Source organism: Camellia sinensis, chromosome 4 (assembly GCF_055761805.1).
Source record: "Camellia sinensis isolate YWXY chromosome 4, ASM5576180v1, whole genome shotgun sequence".
In the NCBI taxonomy this organism is placed as follows: Eukaryota; Viridiplantae; Streptophyta; class Magnoliopsida; order Ericales; family Theaceae; genus Camellia; species Camellia sinensis.
Window position 1 is genome coordinate 107,275,335 of NC_138964.1, and position 20,673 is coordinate 107,296,007.

At 36.8% G+C, this 20,673-nt stretch overlaps 1 protein-coding gene across 2 annotated transcripts; it reads right to left on the bottom strand.

The window, feature by feature from the left end:
• Positions 1–1,065: 1,065 nt before the first annotated feature.
• LOC114318919 (putative plastidic glucose transporter 2) lies at positions 1,066–19,284 on the bottom strand. Of its 2 annotated transcripts, XM_082865861.1 has the most exons (15): positions 18,888–19,284; positions 18,274–18,393; positions 17,652–17,763; positions 17,468–17,535; positions 17,245–17,377; positions 11,088–11,187; positions 10,862–10,974; positions 10,627–10,720; positions 9,492–9,645; positions 9,217–9,360; positions 9,048–9,121; positions 8,517–8,605; positions 4,841–4,955; positions 4,051–4,235; positions 1,066–1,622 (listed from the first exon to the last, which is right to left on the bottom strand). In XM_082865861.1, the coding sequence occupies exons 2-14, from the start codon at positions 18,359–18,361 to the stop codon at positions 4,053–4,055; spliced, it is 1,467 nt and encodes a 488-aa protein (XP_082721987.1). In that variant the 5' UTR covers positions 18,362–18,393; positions 18,888–19,284; the 3' UTR covers positions 1,066–1,622; positions 4,051–4,052. The 2 variants fall into 2 exon arrangements, with proteins under 2 accessions (XP_082721987.1, XP_082721988.1); XM_082865862.1 differs by lacking the exon at positions 17,652–17,763 and having other exon boundaries at positions 18,888–19,011.
• Between the last annotated feature and the right edge of the window lie 1,389 nt (positions 19,285–20,673).

The window sequence follows — 20,673 nt, forward strand, 5'->3', positions numbered from 1 at the left end:
CCATCTCCACGAATTACCATCAAACACCCTCCTAAGCAACCATCAACTAACCACCATCAACTGCTCAATCAACCAAAGCGAACAAATGAGAGAAGGGTAAGGGAAAAGAAGTGGAAGAGAGAGAGAGAGAGAGAGAGAGAGAGAGAGAGAGAGGAAATAAGAGATTTGCCATCTGTGCCATCATCACCCCCACCCCCCTCCCCCCAAAAGCCACCGTCACCTTTGCATCCACTGGTTGACAGCATCACTATGCTTTTATGCTTAGCCCTTTCCCTATCCCAGCCTCACCATTTGCAACCCCTCTCGCACTTACCCGTCACATTGTAGCCCCATGTAGCATCCCAACCTCAACCCCAACCCCATTTCTAAAGCACTCCCCTTTAACCCTGTCACCTAAAGCCCTCCCCGGTCTCCAATCCTGTTAATTTAGATTTAGTGAGTAAATTTAAAAACTTCGTAAGTTATATGGGTAATGGACAAATTGACTATTTTACACTTAGAACACAAGATGTGCCATTCACATGTGCAATTTTCATCAAAAACCCTAACTGCCATTTTTTATTAGATTAAATTGACGTGAAATCTAAAATTGAGGGTCAAAATCAAGCCAATTGAAACTATAAAGACAAAAATGACACAAGATACATTCTATAGAGACCTAACGTAATTTGCTCAAACATAAAATTAATTTATACTATTATATAATGTGTACATTTAATTTGGCGTAGACAAATTGTCATGCTTTTTTGATTTTCCAAAATTGCTCCTGAAAAGTAGGCCACATTTTAGACGGCTATAACCATCATCCATTTTTGTAGATAGAGGAAAAGATCACCATGAAGTGATACTGCAAGAAAATATGGGCTAGTATAATTAATGCTACACCACCCTTCTAGTCTCTTATAAAGCAACCTTACAAGGCCACCTTTGCACCTCCTCTTTCGGGTTCACCTTCAAGAATCAATACTGAAAGTTCATAAAACTACCAAAGGAAGTGCAAACAGCAGCCTCAGATGTGGCAGCAAAACAGTTGTTAATATCAATAATCTGGTATGCCCAGAAGAATTCTGTCCAACTTGTTCCCGCAACTTTCTATATAAAGTTTTGAATTATCAAATGTGAGGCCAAAACAGGCCAAAATTCAACATAACAATTAATTACCCACCAAAACCCTTGTAGAATAACCAATGTTTCAGCTGGTCAACTGTAAATCAAGTATTTGATATATTTCACAGATTGCATGGCTGCTAGACAATAGTGAATACATGGATACAAGATAATGGAATCAATATACATATTTTTATTCTCCCAGGATTTGCTTGCTTTGGATTACTGCACCAAGGCGTAGGAACTATATGAAGACATATCTAGCTCAGCTACGCATACACAGCAATTGCAAGTGGAACATCAATCAATGTACTCAGCAAGTACTAAGTAGGCTGAAAAAAAGGGCTCACAGAATATACAGACACACCTTCTGAAGTGAGCACTGATGAATAATCTCGTCATACTCCCAAGATGGCATCATCTAATCACCATAATCAATGCCAAAATCAGAGTGAGAACAAAACAGATGTGAAGAAATATCATCACATTTTGTTGCCCAGATGTTCAGCATCTCCCTGTAGATCAGCATGACACACTAGTTCAGATGGAGACAGAGGACATTGACAGAAATTGGATATTTTGATTTAATCAGAAACCGACTTTCCACACTCAAATTTTAAGTGAGTTTAGTTCCAACAGCAGCACTTCTCTATCAAACTCAAACTCAAACTCAAACAAGCTTGATCCAATGAGAATGATGAAGGTGAGCTCTTAAGTCTGCAAATTTGGTTAGGGACCTGAATGGATTTGAGTTGATGATTTGATGATGGAGCACAATTTTGAATTTATCATAGTATAAACTTTCAGAACTAGCCAAGACATGAACATCTCAGATGTGGACAATTAGAACAAAGTTAATTGGAAGGAAAATGCAGGAAAAAAAAAAAAAAAAACATTGGGAAAAGAAAGTCATTTTAATATTTCATTACTCAGTATTAAAACTTGTACAGCCACTCAAGAAGAAAATTTAGCAATATACTATTTTTGACAAAACATGCCACAAAAAATTGAACCTAATTATTATATATTTTAAATATTCTATTCATAAAAAAACAGCAATTATGGTAATGTCTGCGAAACTAGCATCTAAAGAATGAAGAGGTGTGTAATATGAGTCGTGAATTGAATCGAGCAGGCATGTCAGTATCAGACATGCATCATAAACTTGATCATGTGGTTACCTATGTTTGATCAAACCTCATTTTTTGTATGCATAATCCACTCAACAGGTCCTAGAAAGTGAACGATTGAGATGATGAAGATAGGCCCGCAAGGGGCACAACAGTGACCCCATTCCCTAACCTACATTCCTTGGAAACCCTTTAATGTCCGACACTTGTCCACAAATAAAAATCAAAGTGTCTAATTTTGGAGGGTTGACCAACTGTTCTGAGACTCTCCCTAGCAATGACATAGCAGTCAGGCTAACAAAAGTACTGTGTGCAACACACATAAACAAAAAAAACTCTAATGGATATATATATATATATATATGGGACTAGAGAAGATTTAGTTGACATAATTTTATCATGCATATGAATTTTCTAAACTTATGCTTCTATATTGTATGTTGGTGTATGAAAAATATGTAAAAATGAAATCAGTGTAGATTTCTGTACTGTTGTGTCTTGTTGAGTCATGTCCTATTTTTTCTAGATTTTCTGTGCAACATATCCATGTTGTGTCATGTTAGGCACATGTCTAATGTCCTGTTAATGTCAAATGGCCAATGAAAAAATATGCTTAACATTATTCAGTTAATCATCAATGGTCTAACTAGGAATATTTAAGAAGAGTTCCAATTCCTTATGTTTTTTTGTTGAGAGCATGGTTTTATCTGACAAGGCTATTAGAAGTAAGAACAATGAAGAACGCAACAAGCCAAGAAGGATTTAGTATAAGAACTATTGGGATCATGTACAAGGGAGCAATGCTTGGTGCAAGAATAACACTTGGCCTAAGAAGCATGAAAATGCAGGTTTAAATCTAAAGAAAACCACTTCACGTAAACAAGAAGCAGGACAAGAAGTCATACCAACTACATAGTCTACCCTCCAGCACCTCAAATAGATGGGATTACCAAGAGGTAATGACCTCAATGATGAGGTAAAATGCAATTAATATGACTTCAATACATATGAATGGGACAAAAGAATGATAGCCAATATTTTCCAAATGGAGACCTTTTTTGTTATCTTGGATCAAATATCAATACTAGAAAGAATTGCTATTGAAAAAATTCCTGTGAAATCAAGGGGTTAAAAAAAAATAAAAAAAATAAATAGGAAGAAGAAGAAGAAGAAGAAGAAGAAGAAGAAGAAGAAGAAGAAGAAGAGGCATGTAAGGCAAACTGGACATTATGGCACAGAATGTGAAATGAAGAAAAACACATTAATGAAATAAACATATTAAACTGAAGATGATAGGAATTTACAATGAGCAATGTGGCAAAAGGTGAATGTGTGGCGGCAATACCAATTAAGGACAATGTAAGAGAAGTTTCATAATTGGATCATGCAGAACCAATACCAAATATTTCACCAATAAGAAATGATCTGATTAAGTTGAAGCCAAAATAAAGATGACCAAAAAACTGACGAAAGAAAGGGTTGAAGCTGCAAGGGAAGAAATAGGCCTTCAAGTATTGGGATTTAGGGGGTCAAAGTTGGCAGGTCCAAGAAAACCGTGGTTCTGCTGATTTTTCTGGAAAACACAATGATTTATTTGTTTCCTTATTACTATGATTATATCATCCTTGCCATCATCATCATCTTAACAGCATATTTATATATTGAGAAGAATTGCATTGAATAAATTTAGTTCTCCACCAGGCAAGTAGAACCAGGATTTGAGTTGATGATATTGGCCATTAGCTCTGCTCACCAAATAGTTTTAGTCAAGGATTGGTAAAATAAAAATGTCAGCAAATACTAGATAGAATACCTCTAGGCAGCAGGAAGAAGTGCAATCTCAATTTCTTGGAGTGATTTTCCTTTAGTTTCCAACACATTCTTCTTTACAAAAGCCACAGCCATCAAGCAAAATGTAGCAAAGATTGTGTACAGAATTTGCGGCCCAAGTTGCTCCAGCAAGCGCAAAAAGAATAAACCAACAAAAAAATTTATCACCTGTTGAAGATGCCAATTTTCATAAGCAGGAAGGTAGAGAGAGAGAGAGAGAGAGAGAGAGAGAGAGAGAGAGAACAAAAAATATTCAGGGGCAGAAAGAAACAAAATTTCATCCAAAGAAGGCCAAACAAAAAAAGCCTATCATATATATAACTTGACTAGGGGAAATTCCAGAAAAATAAAATAAAAATGGAGCGAGATATCAAGATTCAAGATGACACCAATTAACCAGAATTGTAACTAGCAACTGGTACATAATTTTAAAGCATCTTAATATCAATTTTGACAGCACCTTGTATTGTTCATTTCGACAAAAAAATTGTATCCAATTTATAGTAAAACATGAAAATGCCTAAATATCAAATTTTCTATTTTCAGGAGGTCAAACTTCATATTTTCCAATCCAATGTATCAGCCACAGCCAAGTTCTTCAACCAAGTTCATAACTCGTGATTTTGCAGTCTGGAAAGTGATTGTCAGGAAGGAACATTGTAGAAAAAATGAAGTTGCGGTTATTTTCCCATTCAAAAATTTCAAAGAAGAGAAAATGCGAGGGTGGAAGACTAAAATTTGACAAACCATAACAGAATAAACTGAAAAATTACCCAATGCACAGCCATGCAGACTGCCATTCCCTTTGCCCTGATTCTGCTGGGAAATATTTCTGATAGGAGGAGACCAGGTACTGGCCCAGCACCAAGAGCAAATGTAAAGACAAACCTGCATAAAGAACTTTTATGATCAAGATTATCATAACACTGTTGGAGAGTTTGATTGGCATTATTGGGCCGCTTTCATAAAGCTTAAGCTTCTCAGATTAGTAGTGGGTGAACTAACATGGTATCAAAGCACAAGTTAGGAAAGGTCTTAGTTCATGTCTTTCTGTTTGCATTTATTTCCTATTGGACTTATGAGTCAACTTATTTAGCTTATTTGAATAGAAAAAAGATGGCTAACAGTGTTTGGTTGCAATTTTAGATTTGACTTATTTGACTTTTTCAGCTTATTTAGGCTCCGTTTGGTAGAGCTGTGGGAAAGTGATTATAACTTATAGCCTAACAGCTTATAGCTTATAGCTGTGAACATAAGCTGATTTTTTACTTATAAATTAAGCTTCTCCTCCCCCACTCAAAGAATAAGTTGATTTTTGACTTACAAAAAGTTATAAGCTGTATTGTGAAGTTGAACCAAACAAATCAAAATAGCTTAAATTAAGCTAAAAACTGAAATAAGCTGGAAAAACCCTACCAGACAGGGCCTTAGCCCAAAAAAAGTGAGATTATCTTAAGCTACAATTTGTAGCCTTTTCAGCTTACGTAACCTTTCAATACACATGGACAAAAAAAGCCCATGTCTTTTTCCTTTATTATAACTTTTGAGGGCATCTTGGATATTTGCAAAACAAAAAAAGCTATGTAACAACTTATTTAACCAAACACGTCAACTTTTTTTCAACAGATTGTAAAAAGTTATACCAAATAGATTTACAACTTATTTTATATCTTTTAAGCTAATAATAATTTAAAAACTTGGAAAATTCGGTAAAAACGCACTCATAATAAAACTTTCATGCATTAAAGACACACACAGAAATTTTGCCTCGAGAAGGCCAACACAATATTTAACATGTATTTTGTGTCCTTCATGTATAAATAAAAGCACTTCATGCATTAAAGGCTAACTTATAAGTGATACCAAACGAGACGAGACCATTATGTTTCTTTACATGTTTGAATATTTGCATGTTCATGTGCAAGATAGGGTTGCATGTAACAGAGTGTTGGAGAGCTTGATTCCATTTCCTAACAACTTAAGCTTTTGAAGCCAGTGGTGATCTAACAAACTCCTATCATATTTTTTTGCTCCCTTCAGCGGTCTTACAAACTATAGTCATGTAAAGGAGGTTTAAGCAAATTACAATTTACAAATGAAGGACTACTTAGGGCTAACTCAATTCCTAAGTTTGCAACGGCTTTTGCAGCTAATCCATAGCTATTTTCCATATACCAATTGATGGGGAATGGAAAGGGATTGGTGAAGAAATAGGATTTAATAATTAAGCCAGAAGCTAAACATCATCTCCAGTGACCCATTATCATAGAACTATCATTGTCATCGAATTCGAGTCTTCTCTAGTGGCTTTTGTCATCGACTCTGAACCTCTCTCTCTGTTGTTGAGTCTGTTGCTCCTCATCAACCTTAGGGCATCGATGTAGGAAGTTTGAAGAAGATGAGTGTTCAATAGAAGATTATAACTTGACCCCTCCAACATATCCAACCTCTACCCACCTCACTTAAATTAGTCCAGCCAAGCCATTAACCGTAGAACCGTCCCAGCAAACTTGATCCAACCCATTCTCCTAACCATTTTGACACCCATAACCTATGACCTAAATTAACCAGCCCACAAACATTCAGTAGTAGTCTGAAACCTGCCAATGTTTCCCTAACCCAGTCAACCTATAGCCTAGTTCACTTAAGCCCATTAGGTTTGATCTGAAACAATACTCAATCCCAACCAAACCCAATAAGCTCAAAGAGCAGCTGGAAAAAAACGAAAACGAGAGAAAAAAAACAGGGAAAAATATTGGAGCTCTTGGATTTCAAGTTTAGGATGTATTGATCTTGGAGTATCAAAGGACAACTTGGACTTTGAAAAGGGTATGCAAGTCCATTAGAAAATTGTAATTAATATCTTGACTTCAATGAAAGTTTGTAACAACTACAAGAAGTCCACAAATTTTTTATTCTTTTTCATTCTCCAACTAAAAAATCAAACAACTTGTCAACTTATTTCTTTGCTTCTTTGTCTATTGCATACATCATTATTTTAAATCAAACTTGAGTCCGTTCAACTGTCTGCCATGAGTTTCTTCGAGGAGTTTGAGGAAATGGTTGGGAACCTTCATACTTAATGTGATGCGATATATTACTCCCACCCCTTCCGATACCGAGGCTTGGCAACACATTAGTATTTTTCATACTTTTATTCAATGTGAATAAAAGTTGTAAGCCTGTTATTGATGGGGGTAGTTCCATTAATATTGTGTCCAAGTTCGCTATTGCTAGGTTCAAGCTTAAGCCAGAACCTCATCCTCAGCCATATAAGGTTGCATGGATACATAAGACATTTTTACTTGTTTTTTAGTGTTATAATGCTCACTCAGTTGGGTAGTTATTCAGCCAAAATTATGTTTGATGTCTTACCCATGAATTTAGCTCATGTTCTCCTAGATCGTCCTCAGATTTATGATGTAGAAGCCCTGCATTTCAGTAGAGATAATGGTAATACCTATGTTTTTAAGCATGGTCACTGTAGACGCCCATTTTGACCAATCCTAGGACTTAGGCATCTCCGAATTCCAATGATAAAAGAGTGACATTTCTAACACAATGGTGCTCTTAGAACTTCAATGGACTTTCCAAAATAATTTTTCAAATGAGGTGACCATTCCTGCATTTAATCAATTTTTAATTGCCAAATTTTAATAAATATCCAAAGTTAAATATTTTTTTGATAAAAGGGCAAATTTAGAGTTGATTTAATGGATGAGAGTGGGCAAAATTGCGCACAATAAATTCTGCAGCCCAAATAAAGTGGAGCCCGCACACTGCTAGTGGACATTTTTGCTCTCCCCTTTCGGAATAATTCTCCATATATTTTTTGGTTTTGGGATCAATTGAATAGTCGAATGGATTTCTTAGTAGTCATTCGAAATCACCAATTCAAAGCAATAATATTCTATTCAGGCCAGTTCAGTTTCTTGAGTACTATGTTACTAGTATAAATCCATCAAAGAATTCAAACAAATTCATACAACCACAAAGTTTGGAGCCCTAAGAAGAAAATATTTCTTTTAAAAAGAGATTGTGAATTCTTTGAAGGAAAATTTTGGTTTTCATGATACAAGCCTCATTCATCCAATTATGTGGTTACTTTTGATAGTGTCAAAAAAATGTTTTACTTTAGTGGCAGGGCTGTTTAGAGTCCATTTTTATTATGGCCCACTCAAATGGATTTAATGACAAAAAAATTGTTATGCTGCCATTAACTTAGCAGCCATTTTCATTTTCAAAATTTATTTTCTTTTTATTTTCTTCTATGAAAATAGGAAGGAAGGGGCTATAGAAAGCCCAGAAACTCATTGTTATAGGACAGGTCAGGACTAGTTACATTTGGAATTAAGTTACTATGAAATGACTGAATAATCCATTTATAAGAATTAACTGCTTCTAAAACATTTTGATGATCACCGAGTTGCAAAGTGGTTGACTACTCACAGCAGTATGCCGCCAACTGATAGGTACACCGCCCCAGAGTCTGATACAATAGAACTGGATGCAGCCACTTGAACACCCATCGACACTGCCTGAACCAATCAAGTGAGCAAACCAAAGGTCAGATAAAATATCAAAAAAGTTGTTTTTGAGGAAGTGCAGAAGGCTGGAGTTACCCAAAACGAGACAATGTGCTTATCAGCACAACCACCATGCAGTTCCAGAAAAATATGCAGAGTGGACCACTGGACCATTTGACAGTAACCATTCAGAAAAATCATATTAAAAATGAATATATAGCCTTTGCAGTACAATGTTGGAGATTCTTGCAGTCACAAATCACAGTCTTCCATGTCACCCAAACTTAGACTTAACAACCCCATTATATCAGTAAAGTATTCAAACATTCCCTAATACTAATGATGCATGTAAACCACATCTAAATCCAAGGAGGTATTACGTTGTATCGTTGAGAAGTGCTAACAATTCTCATAACAAATGAAGAAAGGTTTTGAATAAAGGTAATCTCCTTACCATACCCAAGAAACTCCCAAGAAGAAGCACTTTCCTTCCTAGTTTATCCATTAAAATCATAGCAATAACTGATCCTACATAAGTAACCAAAAAAAAAAAAAAACTGATAAAGAAATAGTTAACTAGAGTTTTAAAATGCATGAGATACTTGAGAGTAAAGACACATTACCTGATAAATTTGCAATTCCGACGCATATGTTTGCAATGTCTGAAGGTACTCCTACACTTCTAAAGACGGCAGAAGAGAAATAGAACACAGCATTTATACCGGATAATTGTTGCAAAGCAAAAAGGGTAGACCCAATAAAAACAACTGGAAAAGAAGTGATTAATATATCATTTAAAAAGGAAACAAATAAACATCATGCTGAACAAATGATAATTATAAAATAAAATAAAATAAATTTTTAAAAAAATGATAGTGTAATTAATGAGCATATGTACCTTTAAAGTGGCGGCCATAGAATAATTCTGAAAATTTTACAGCATCTGCCTCATCCCCTCTGTCCGATTTTGACAACTCTGACACTGCAGATTTGAAATGTGATCCTCCTAAAAGCTTCTCAAATTCAATCTCAGCTTCAGCAATTCTTCCTCTCTGAGCTAAGCCAAGCAGCAATTTTAAGTGAAAATCAATGAAGAAAGGGACAATGAAATATTTTTGAGCTCCGAGAAAAAGTAATAATGCACCAAAGTGGAATCATGGTAATTGATCAGCAATTTGATTCAAAATTGTAACTGATTGGAGAAAGGAAAGAAGCATCTTCAAGGGGAAATGAACAATTGCACCAAGCAGATCAAAGGTCAAGAGTGGAAAGCAAGAAACTCACAGGGATTGAAAACATTAAAGACAGAAATCAATTAAGTTCTGGATCTATTCTGAATATTTCAATTGTGCTAAAGATTCAAAACCCAATTTTCATTTACCAAAATGGAACAAATTCAAAGGATTTAGTTACCTAAAACAAGTTCATAGGACTTAAAACAACAAAAAAAAAAAATAGTGGAATATGTTTACAATTGAATATCTCGAAACCACTGCATTCTGCAGATATTTCAGCTCTTCATGGAATATTTGAGTCAAGTTATACATAGTTTGCAAGCACAAAAAATAATATTTCTATGGAAGGCAGTCTGAGGTAAAAAATAATTGTGCAATGTCTCAACATAGTGCTGTTTAAAGCCCACCTCAGAACCCAATCCTAATAGGATCCTAATCCGAGAATAGTTATATATTGAACAGACTACTAAACTAGTTATTCAAGTCCAGATACAGATCATGAAATTTAATCACTTGCAAATCAAGTTCCATTCTACATGAAGATCAGATTAAATATGTTATCTATAATAGATTTATGCGCAGCAGTCGGTATCATGAATGTAAGGTATGGGCGTATAAGTCAGTAGGAACACATTATGTCGCTCCCCTATAGCATAGATAACCAAATTTGGATTTGGAATGGATTTATGTCTAGATCAATACAAATCAAATTTGTCAAGAGCCTTATGCAATATGGAGTATCAATATTGCATTCAAGCACAAGAAACTAAATGTGGTGGACACACGAGAGCAACTAACCTTAAAAAGCCAATGAGGACTCTCTGCACAGAATTCCATTAAAACAGCAAGTACTGCAGCAGGAATGGCAGATACCCAAAAACACACTCGCCACCTGTGCACATGATCAAGATATTTATAGTTATTAGTCAATAATATAATCCAATCAAACAACCAACAGAACAACATGCCTTGAGCAGGTCTTGACAAATTATGTATATTCCAATATGGTTGTATGTCATGCCATGCATCTTACCAACCCACAATATCCTTCGCTGGGATACCTATGAATAGAGCCCCCATAAGTCCAAGACATGTTGCAATTTGAGTGAAGCTCCCATAAGTACCCCTTACAAAGGCTGGTGAAACCTGTTCATGAAGGCAAAGGATAATCGGGTAAATATGAGCACACCAACAATGGAACTAAGCAATGCCAACTTATGCGCCCACAATTAAAACAAACTAAACATCATTGCATTTACCTCTGATACATAGAGAGCTGCAACAGGTGGGCCGAGACCCATTCCAGTTCCAACAAAAAACCTCCCAAGAAGCATGCCCCCAAGAGTATTTGTGGTGGCACTGAAAGTATCAAGGTTGAATATCCTTTCGGTGAGTGTCATGCATAAAACTTTAAAAGAGCAAGGAAGCATGACTACAGACATGAATTCAGAAACTCTCCATTTTACAGGAGTTGGTGGTGCCAAGTTAACTGATAATGTATATCAGCCTTCATTTCTTAAGCATACAGCACAGCATGAAGTGTGTGTATGTATAATATTTTCCAACCTTATTTTCAATAATGAAGAGGCAAAAATAATGCTTAAGTCTGAGTGAACACAAATAAAGTATATGTCTATAGTAGCAAAAGAAAAACCTTCATGGTTTTATTTCTTATATGTAGTAATTTGACGAGTCTCTTATATCTCAAGTGTGTGTAAAACTAAGTGCTTGTTTCTACGAGTCTCTTATATCTCAAGTGTGTAAAACTAGGTGCCTGTTTCTCTCTCTATATATATACACCAACACCCTTGCTATTAAATTTCATGTGTCAGAAAGTAAAATGATATGATAATAAACTCATACAACAAAAAGTATACCACTTGTTAGCCAAAATCCAAGCAAGATGACATATCAAGTTGTGGGTATCTATATCGTGCTTGGCACGTGGCGAGCCCTACAAGCGTCACGCCATCATCATCACACATCCACGTGACAGACCCCTGAGGCACCACAATGAGTTGGGGCTGTATACCTAACCTAAGCGGGGGCATGCACACCACCAAGTATGAAAACAGGACCACAGCTCACCTAGAGCTCTCCATGGCCCTTCATGACTCATAAGAAATATATTTTTTACCCACTCACCCCAGCTCCATAGCAACATAGTTGGACCCTTGGCTCACCTATGTTTACTTAGCTGCTTAGGATGAGCCCTTGGCTCACCCATGCACTCACCTCCGTAGCTGCCTAAGTTGGGAGCAGAACCTAGGCACTCTAGCTTGGGTTCATTGGAGGATTGTGGATTGGAGGCTAAAACCTCGGGATTGTCAAGGTCGTGTAACTGTCTCCCTGCAGTGACAGTTCCAGCTTGACCTAACTTAGAGAAAGGGGACGTTGACCTTACAATTACACCTATTGCATATATAATACGCCTCTCAAGATATCATACCTACACCTGCAGCTCCTATGATGCAACCAAAGGACTTGAATCATAGGACACAACTAGTAGGGCAGATATCACCCTCCTGTTGAGTCAAGGAAAACTTGCCACCTAAGGTTGCTTGGAGTCCAATACTCCAGGAGTCTATATAATGGTATCATAAGTGCAGTCACAATCATAACAAGAGCAACAAGAATCATAACAACACCACATACACTAAGTGTTCAAGGTCCCTCACTACCACCTCTTTCCTCTCTAAGCCTGCCTTGGTCTTCTCCTCTTCCACCTGCAGTGATCTCAAGCCATTGAAGTGTCCGCCGTCTTCCCAGAGGTCAATGATCGATCACCTCTAATCTCTCTCACCCACATTATACTCCACTGGGGAAGAGTGGTGCTCACTTCACATGGCACCCAAAAAGAACACCAAAACCGACACAGTGACATCCCAAGGTGGCAATAGGGAGACTCTGGTGGAGACGTCAGAACACAACCTTGACAACTTGCCGGAGGAACAATCCTCTCAACTGGCCATAGTGGAGCAGCTACGTGCATTGACTAAGAGTGTCACCTCTCTTCAACAGAACCAGCAACTCTTGATGGATGCCCTACTAGCCTTGCAAAGGGCACCTACACTTCCATCATCATCTAACCCCCTTTTATCATCACAGAATGCCACTCCGCAAATAGCTCAAAATGGCTTAGAGGCCAATCCCACTCCACAAAACAACTTGCAAACCCAAGCGGGCAGACAAACAACCGCCCCGCTCCCTTCATCGGCTCTAAGCCAAGTACCTCCACCACAAGTTGGTTCAATCGCCATAACTCCCACCCCAGTGGCTTCAACTTGCTCTCCAACTCTTTCGCCAGACCAAACTCCTTCAATCCAACAATTAACATTGGACGTAGTGAAAGAACACATACATAGTTTACTTCAAATGAACAAAGATTACATCCTTGCCTCTCCAGAATTGGACCTCCATCCCTCTTACCCTATTTATATTGCAAGTCTCCCATATCCAGTAGGATACACTGTACCCAAGTTTGTCCATTTCGACGGATGAAAATGGAATGCTAGGGAGCACGTTTCGCGCTTTCTTGATGCTCTTGGTGCTCACCGAGAAGACCGAAACCTCCACATGAGAGAGTTCTCCAAATCCCTCACAGACCAGGCATTCTCATGGTATGTTAACCTCACGCTGGCTCTATCTCTTCGTGGGAGGACTTGGTGAAAAAGTTCTATATCGAGTTCTTCTACGTTGAAGAAAGGCTAGCCACCCTTCATCTTATGAGAAAAACACGACTTGGAGAGGACATCCTTGCTTATGTCCACCGCTTCAGAGAAAAAGCAGTAAACATTCAAGACCCAATGGAAGAACATCAACTGGTGTCAATGTGCATCATCAAAGGGACGCTCACGACTTACAAACTCCAATTGGTCAACCACTCACTTCCCTGACTTTTCTGCTCTGTGTGCTGCAGCTCGGCACATAAGTGAAACAGTAAGATCAAGGGCACGAATGGCAGCATAGCAGCCCCACTAATAGCGGCCGACGACACCTCAACCTTCCTCATGGAGGCCTAACTGACGCAACCATGCTATATATGCAATCAAAGACTTCTCTAGAAGAAGAGAAAATCCCCAAGCAAAAAAGAGAGAATTTGATCGAGTTTCCCGCCTCTGCCTGTCTCGATAGACGAGGCACAAGCACTCCTCAACGCTGGGTAGAAGATGGAAAAGTTCACCCCCCTAAGCCAAGGCAACCTGTCACCAAAAAGGATCAAGCATGAGCAGATTATTACATATACGACCGTTCCATCCAACATCCTACCGTAGAATGTTGGGTGCTCAGATCCCTAGTTCGAAAGATGATGGCTAACAACACTTTGAAGCTACCCCGTCAGACGGAAGATGTCTTGAAAGATCTTCTCCTCTGTCACAAAGACAACGGCAAGACGGTCAAGATGCTTTCATATTATGACGAGATGGAAGAACCAATGGTGTGCAAGCTCTTTAAACTAGCGGCTCCCACTTGTCTAATATGGCGGGCCAAGTTCTTGGCTCCCCAACATGGCGGAAACCAATGAAGAAGAGCTCTCTCTATAGCTGACTCCTAATTCTTAGAGAGTTAGCTCCCCAACAAAATAGAGCTCTCTAATTTCTTGGCTCACCAATGTGTATAGCTCTAAATACACTATTATTAGTTTCGGCTCCCACGTGGTGATTGCTCCTAAATATTTTATTATTATAATTGTTAGAGCTCCCCAACTCCACCTCTCATGAGTGAGCTCTCCAATTTTATGGTTCTCCAAGATGGCATGGTGATAGCTCCTAGCTCCTAGCTCCTAAATATATTATTATTAATTTTTAGAGCTCCCCAATTCTATAGTTCTCCAACAAAGTAGAACTCTCCAACTTCATAGCTCTCCAGGATGACGAAGGCCTGGAGAGCCATGAAGTTGACCTCTCCCTAGAGTTGGCTCTTAATTCCTAACTCAAGCTCTCCTAAGTGAGCTCTCTAATTTTATGGTTCTCCAAGATGGCATGGTGATAGCTCCTAGCTCCTAAATATATTGTTATTAATTTGTAGAGCTCCCCAATTCTATAGTTCCCCAACAAAGTAGAGCTCTCTAACTTCATGGCTCTCCAGCATGGGGGAGACTAATGAAATAGAGCTCTCCAACTTTATGGCTCTCCAGGATGGCAGAGACCAACAAAATAGAGCTCTCCTTAATAGAGTTGGCTCCCAATTTTCTCATCAAATTTGCTAAGTGCCCAAAGCAGAGAAGTCAACAAAAAGTGATGCCCACGTGGTGATAGCTCCAAATATACTTTTATTAATTTTTGAGGTCACCAATTTCCTGGCTCTCCAACATGGCGGAGACCAATGAAAGAGAGCGTTCCTTAGAGCTGGCTCCTAATTCTTGGCTCTCTGAGTTAGCTCTCCAACAAAGTAGAGCTCTCCTATTTTCACGGCTCTCCAACAAAGTAGAGCTCTCCAATTTCTTGGCTCACCAATGTGGATAGCTCTAAATATCTTATTATTAATTTTTAAAGCTCTCCAAAAATGACATTTTTGTTTTCTTATTTCTTGGCTCCCTAATTTCGGCTCCCCAACATATTAGAGGCCGATGAAGAAGAACTCTCTTTAGTAGAGCTAGGTGATAGCCTTACATATTTTATTATTAATTCTTAGAGCTCTCCAATTTCATAGCTCTCCAACAAAGTAGAGCTCTCCAATTTCATAGCTCTCCAACAAAGTAGAGCTCTCAAATTTCATGGCTCTCCAAGATGGCAGAGACTAATGAAGTAGAGCTCTCCTTAGCAGAGCTGGCTCATAAGTTTCTCATCAAAATTTGGCTAAGTCTCCAAAAAGCGAAGTCAACAAAAAGAGTGGAGCCCACATGGTGATAGCTCGAAATATATTCTTATTAATTTTTCGGCACTTCAATGTGGTGATAACTCTAAATACATTTTAGAGCTCTCCAATTTCATAGCTCTCCAACAAATTAGAGCTCTCTAATTTCATGGCTCTCCAAGAATGGTGGAGACCAATAAAGTAGAGCTCTCCTTAGAGCTGGCTCCTAAGTTTCTACTAGGTCACCAAAAAGTGGAGCCCATGTGGTGATAGCTCCAAATATATTCTAATAATTTTTGGGCTCACCAATTTCTTGGCTCTCCAATCCAACAAAGTAAGGCTCTCCTAACTAGCTCCAAGATGGTAAAGGCCAATGAAGTAGAGCTCTCCTTTGTAGAGCTAGCTCACCAATTTCTTCGCTCTCCAACAAAGTGGAGCTCTCCTTAGTAGAGCTAACTTCTAAACTTTCTCATCAATTTTTGGCTAAGTTAACAAAAGATAGAGCCCATGTGGTGGTAGAGCTCTCTTGGTAGAGCTAGCTCCAAATACATCTTTATCAATTTTTCGGCTCACCAATTTTTTGGCTCTCTACCCACCCAAAAAAAACTTCTTGGCTCTCCAATAAAGTAGAGCTCTCCTAAGTGCTAGCTCTCCTATGTAGAGCTAGCTCCAATATGGTAGAGACCAATGAAGTAGAGCTCTTAACTCTTGAATTTTTTCATCAAGTTTGACAAAGTCACCAAAGGGGTAAAGCCAATAAAAGATATCCCATGTGGTTATATAGGCTGTAGTACCCTTGAACCCATTAGTTTTTCTTCTTCATCAGAAGGTAGGGGTAGGCTTTCAAGGCAAAAAAAGAAAAAGGCTACTCATGATCATGGAGTTCCGTAACAAAATAAGTTCTCAATGGATCCAACATGCAGTAGGTGTACCTCTTCTGTCCATCTTTTTCACAGAAGGAACAGAATAGCAAGCAGAGAGGCAAAAAAAAATTGGGGGGAATCACTTAATAGTGGGATAGAAAAAAATTAATTACACAAACATTGGTGGTGCAACTCATCTTGTGATGGGGTACAACTCAAACTCTGTGTGCAACTCCTTGCTTGTAATTTTTTTTTTTTTTTTTTTTTTTAATGTCCCACTGTTGAGTGATTCCCCAAAAAAATTAACCAGGCATCAAGGGGAAGGAGTTAATCATAAGGCTTCCATTCTTTTTTTCTTTTTGGTTGCAGGGCTTATAGAAGAAGAGCAGTTCGCAAGGCCACATGCATTCACTTCCTTGATTGATCAGAACAAGACAGTATCATCTATGAGCTGCTAAACATACAAACAAGTATGAAAGTACACAAAGTCTCTTGGAAAAGAAGCCAAATGCCATACCCCCATGTAAAATAACATCATATGAAACCAAGTTAATCGATTTCTCAACACAACCCACCCCCCTCCCCATGCCACCAAAAGCAAATGAAAATTTTAATTTTATCCGAGAGTGAATAGATACTCCCAACCTCAAATTTAAAAAAATAAAATAAATAAATAAACATAAAGAAGAAGAAAGGTGCCACCATGCCAGGCAATTAGAATGATAAGAAGCTAGGATGTGCATTCTATTGCAATTACCTCATTGAGGCCCCAATTATCATTGGTAAAGCACACAATTGAAATGCCCTTCGGCGTCCAACCCCATCAGCAATCCAACCACTGAATAAAGATCCAACAAAGGCACCGCCTAAACATGTACTCACAACTAGACCTTCATTTGAGGAAAATAACTCATTCAATAGAAATTCACATAAGAAAAATAGAAACGTATATTAGAAAGAAAAATCCACATTTACAATACCTTCAGCAATGGTATTCCCACTGAAACCCAAGTCCATAGATATGCTTTCTAGTGTGTCATTAACCACCCTAAATAAAGAAAAAAAACAAACAACAATATCTTATATTTCAATTTCTCACTCCTCAACCATCTAAAATAAAGTGAAAAAGAAAAAAATATCAAGTTTTAAAGATTTGGAACACACCCAAGATGGTAACCAAATAAGAAGGATGAAAAGGTTGCAACAAGTACATGAGGCAGAGAATGCTTCCACGAAGGATTTCCCGTTTCTTTCCCAATGCCATTATGCAAGCGGCCTGGAGCCCATATGAGGAATCAACTCAACCCTCAAATGTCATTCATATTCACATAAACCACTCTAGTGAAGGAGACAAGGAACTCACGCCACATTAATAAAAATGTATAAGATGCTGGAAGCAATGATATGCATGCATGTGTCATGCAGTTATATTTAATCTCACTAGATTTTTCTTTTGCTTTCTTTACTTATAAGTTTATTCCTTCACCAACCACTATTATTTTAATCTATCAAAGTGGAAGTACATCACGCAATGTTTCCCAATTGTAACGCTAGATTGTTTTTTTTAATAAAAAAGTATATTCATAAGTAGATATCATATAAGAAGTTCATAGATGATTATCCTAATTTTTCCGTAAGTCTGATATAATATAAGAACAATTTGGCGAAGAACATAAGCTAAACAGCAAAGCCCTCTCATTGGTTTTGGGAATTGAAGCCCAGCACTGCGTGAAATCACGATTATCTACAAAGACCAGATCGTGCAAGAAATTAGAAATACGAATACCGTCATCATCTCTGTAGTGGCCATTGATATGGTCCTTCGACGACACACGTTTGTACATGGAGGAAGCATCTCGTTTACGCCCCCACATTCCGAAATATGATAAAATATTCTGTAATTAGCCTGCCACACCAGACCAACCAATTGTCCATCAATTATCAATTATTCCTAATTCCGCAAAGAATCTTCTTTTTTAAATAAAATTCAAATATTATTATATATTTCATGAAATGAAATCAGATTTTGCGCCAGAAGCTAGACAATATCCAAATTTAGAATTGAAATTCGGCAAATGGGCTGATTATTATTATACATATAATAGTATTAGTGACAAACAAGATTTAATCATAATAAAATAAAGCAGAGCATTTCACATGGACACATTATTTTAAATCAACAACAGTTGATCAATACAAACACTACCGCCGAACAAATTGCTATCTGGTCGATTTAAATAATATAAATAAATAGAGAGATCAACTAAGAAACTCATGCATAACAAGAAAATCGAAAACGATACTTCCAATTCTGTATTGTCTACAACTATAAACATGATTACACATATGCCTGTGTGTAAATATAGAGACGAAGAGAAGAGAGGAATTGAAGTTCATTACCTAGCGCGAGAGTTGAGTGATGAAATGCAGCCGAAACAGATCTGAAACTCGAAGAGAGAGAGCAAGATCTGGAAATATAAGCAAAAACAACAGGCTAACATGCGCCGGGGGTTCGAAAGTGATTGAGGTCGCCAACTGAACCAGAAAACGAAATTCAAGCGAAAATCTCGATGTTTCTCTCTCTCTCTCTGTCACATTCACACACACCTCTCTCTCTCTCCCACTCACTTTGATACACACTCTCTCTGTCTCTCTCCCACTCACTTTGATTATGGAGGAAGCAAAACATGGGACGAAAAATTATTTGGAGGAAAAATTATTGATTCGTCACGTGGCGATACTCTTCGTCGATCATAATTTTCTTTCATAATTCATGTTTTTTTAATTTTTTTAATTACTTAATATAAAATTATATCTATTACCCCTTTTCATTAATCACAACATTATTATTGATTCATGTTTTTTTATTTTTTTAATTACTTAATATAAAATTATATCTATTACCCCTTTTCATTAATCACAACATTATTATTGATTCATGTTTTTTTTATTTTTTTAATTACTTAATATAAAATTATATCTATTACCCCTTTTCATTAATCATAACATTATTATTGATTCATGTTTTTTTATTTTTTTAATTACTTAATATAAAATTATATCTATTACCCCTTTTCATTAATCACAACATTATTATTGATGATATCTAAGGCCAATCAATAACCTCTCTATTAGAAGACAAACACCTATGGAGCAAGCAGGGTAATGGTGGGCATATATTGGGCCAAGTTGGGTTGAAATTAGATGGACGTTATATAATAAGATATTTTATTTCTGCTCAAGTTTAGCCAGACATATTTTAACGTTGGGTCTTTATATTTGTTCGAGTTCAACAAAAAAAAATTATTATAAATCCAAAACTCATCTATAGTGTTATATGTTAAATTTTTATTAAATATTTTATAATTGAATTCAATCACATTATATTTCTTAAATAAATATATTAATATTATTATAAATCAAAAAAATTTATGTATAAATTTAAAAAATTCTTAAATAAATTCAATTGTGAGTTCCAATAAATTTAACAAAGATAAAGTTCAAATCCCTATAAAAAAATATATATTTTACTATACTATACTTAATTAATATAATAACAGGCTAGGCTAGGTTGAAATTATAAATTTCAAATCCAGTCCATTAATATATCGAGCTGAAAATATTAGTTCAGTCCAATCCTATTGACTAAAATAACATTCCCACGACCTAAAAAAATAAAACTGAACCACTATGTGTTGAGGTTCCAATCTTGTGTCTCATGGAAATTCCATGGTAGCATTTGGTCGAATTTTAAAATTATGATAGAGTTGTATTTTGAGTTTGTGACTTTTGAAATTATGATTTGAGTATGAAAAATTTGTTTGGTTATAAGTTTTGAAAAGAGTTTTAAATTGAGTTTGAAATGAATGATGTGACATATAATATTTGATTTAAAAACTTACAACACATAACCAAACATACAACCTAAAATTCTATTCAAAGCTCATAAAAAAAAATTTAAAAATTCTGAAAATATTTTTTATTTAAAATATAAAAATAACAGGTGAAAAAAAAAAACTGAACACTGTTCCGGTCAACCGTCCAAGGGGATGACCGAGTAAACATATTTTGAAAAGTGGATGTGAAATCAAATTTTGAAAGCGCTAACCAAACATGACACTCAAAGGCAAAGGGTGAAACTAGGATTCCAGAACTCTACCAAATAGAACCTATGATTTTCCATTTA